General features: G+C 67.0%; 1 protein-coding gene across 1 annotated transcript; it reads right to left on the bottom strand.

The window, feature by feature from the left end:
* Positions 1-61: 61 nt before the first annotated feature.
* CCDC115 (coiled-coil domain containing 115) lies at positions 62-1,012 on the bottom strand (the record flags this gene model as incomplete). The annotated part of the gene is made up of 2 exons (XM_026661884.1): positions 62-215; positions 909-1,012. Coding segments are annotated over 2 exons (258 nt in total), but the record flags the coding sequence as incomplete, so codon positions are not given.
* Between the last annotated feature and the right edge of the window lie 90 nt (positions 1,013-1,102).

The raw sequence follows: 1,102 nt of genomic DNA, 5'->3' as shown, positions 1-1,102 counted from the left end.
AGCCCTGACCCCCCCCAGCTCTGCCGGTGCCCCTCACTCCCGACCCGCAGCCCCTGCTCGCCCGGCCCTGGGCTCCCGCTGCAGTTTTGTCCATTAGTTCACCTTGGTCTTGGGGCCCGATTTCCTCCACAGCCGGTGACCCCTCAGCAGCCTCTGTGGACGGGTCCCCGTCTCCTGGAATCACCTGGAAGGCGACCTGCCCGCTCTCCCCCTCGCTGGAAGGGATAAACCACACCATTGACCCCCCCTCTCGGGCTGGGGAGCCCCCCTGCAGGTCGTTCACAGCCTGGCGCGGATGGGGCACCCCCACCAGATCCAGGGCGGGTAAATCCGTCAGATCCGTTCCAGGCTAGGGGTCAGTTGTTCCCCGTGTCCGCTGAGGGCAGGACGAGAAGTAAAGGGCTGAAGCTGCAGCCAGTGGGACGGAGGTTAGATATTGGGAGAAACTTGCTAACTCGCCGGGTCGTTCAGCTCCGGAACCGGCTCCCAAGGGGGCTGGGGGACCCCACTCGAGGGCTTTAAGACCAGGTCGGAGAAACCCAGCAGGGCTGGTCTGGGGTGAGTAGGTCCTGGCTCCGTGCAGGGGGCCGGACCCGGTGACCTCCTGGGGTCCCTTCCAGCCCCACGATTCGAGGAGTCTCATTCCGTGAATTACAGATCGTTGGGGGTGTTTCACCATTTCCGTGCCCAGCGCGAAAGCGGGATTTACACAAGGCTCTAGGCAGGAGGCCAAGTCTGCCGGTGCCCCTCACTCCTGACCCGCAGCCCCCTCTCGCCCAGCCCTGGGCTCCCCCCAGCTCTGTCGGTGCCCCTCACTCCCGACCCGCAGCCCCCTCTTGCCCAGCCCTGGGCTCCCCCCCAGCCCTGCCGGTGCCCCTCACTCCCGACCCGCAGCCCCCTGCTCTTACCTGGCGCACACCCGGACCAGCGGCTCCATGCGGGCCCCGTACTGCAGGGCAGAGACCGACTTGCAGCCCATGGCGAAGCGGGACTTAGAGAGCGAGAACCAGCCCTGCATGGAGGGACACAAGGGGGGGTGTCAGGGGCTGCTGGGGGGGGACGACACTCCCCTAAGGGGCTGCACTGCCCCAGAGACCCCCCC

The sequence above is a fragment of the Terrapene carolina genome, unplaced genomic scaffold (genome assembly GCF_002925995.2).
Source record: "Terrapene carolina triunguis isolate 2854851 unplaced genomic scaffold, T_m_triunguis-2.0 Scaffold18846, whole genome shotgun sequence".
Lineage (NCBI taxonomy): Eukaryota > Metazoa > Chordata > Testudines > Emydidae > Terrapene > Terrapene triunguis.
Note: the sequence above shows the minus strand (reverse complement) of the source record. Positions and strands in the feature narration are given on the sequence as shown.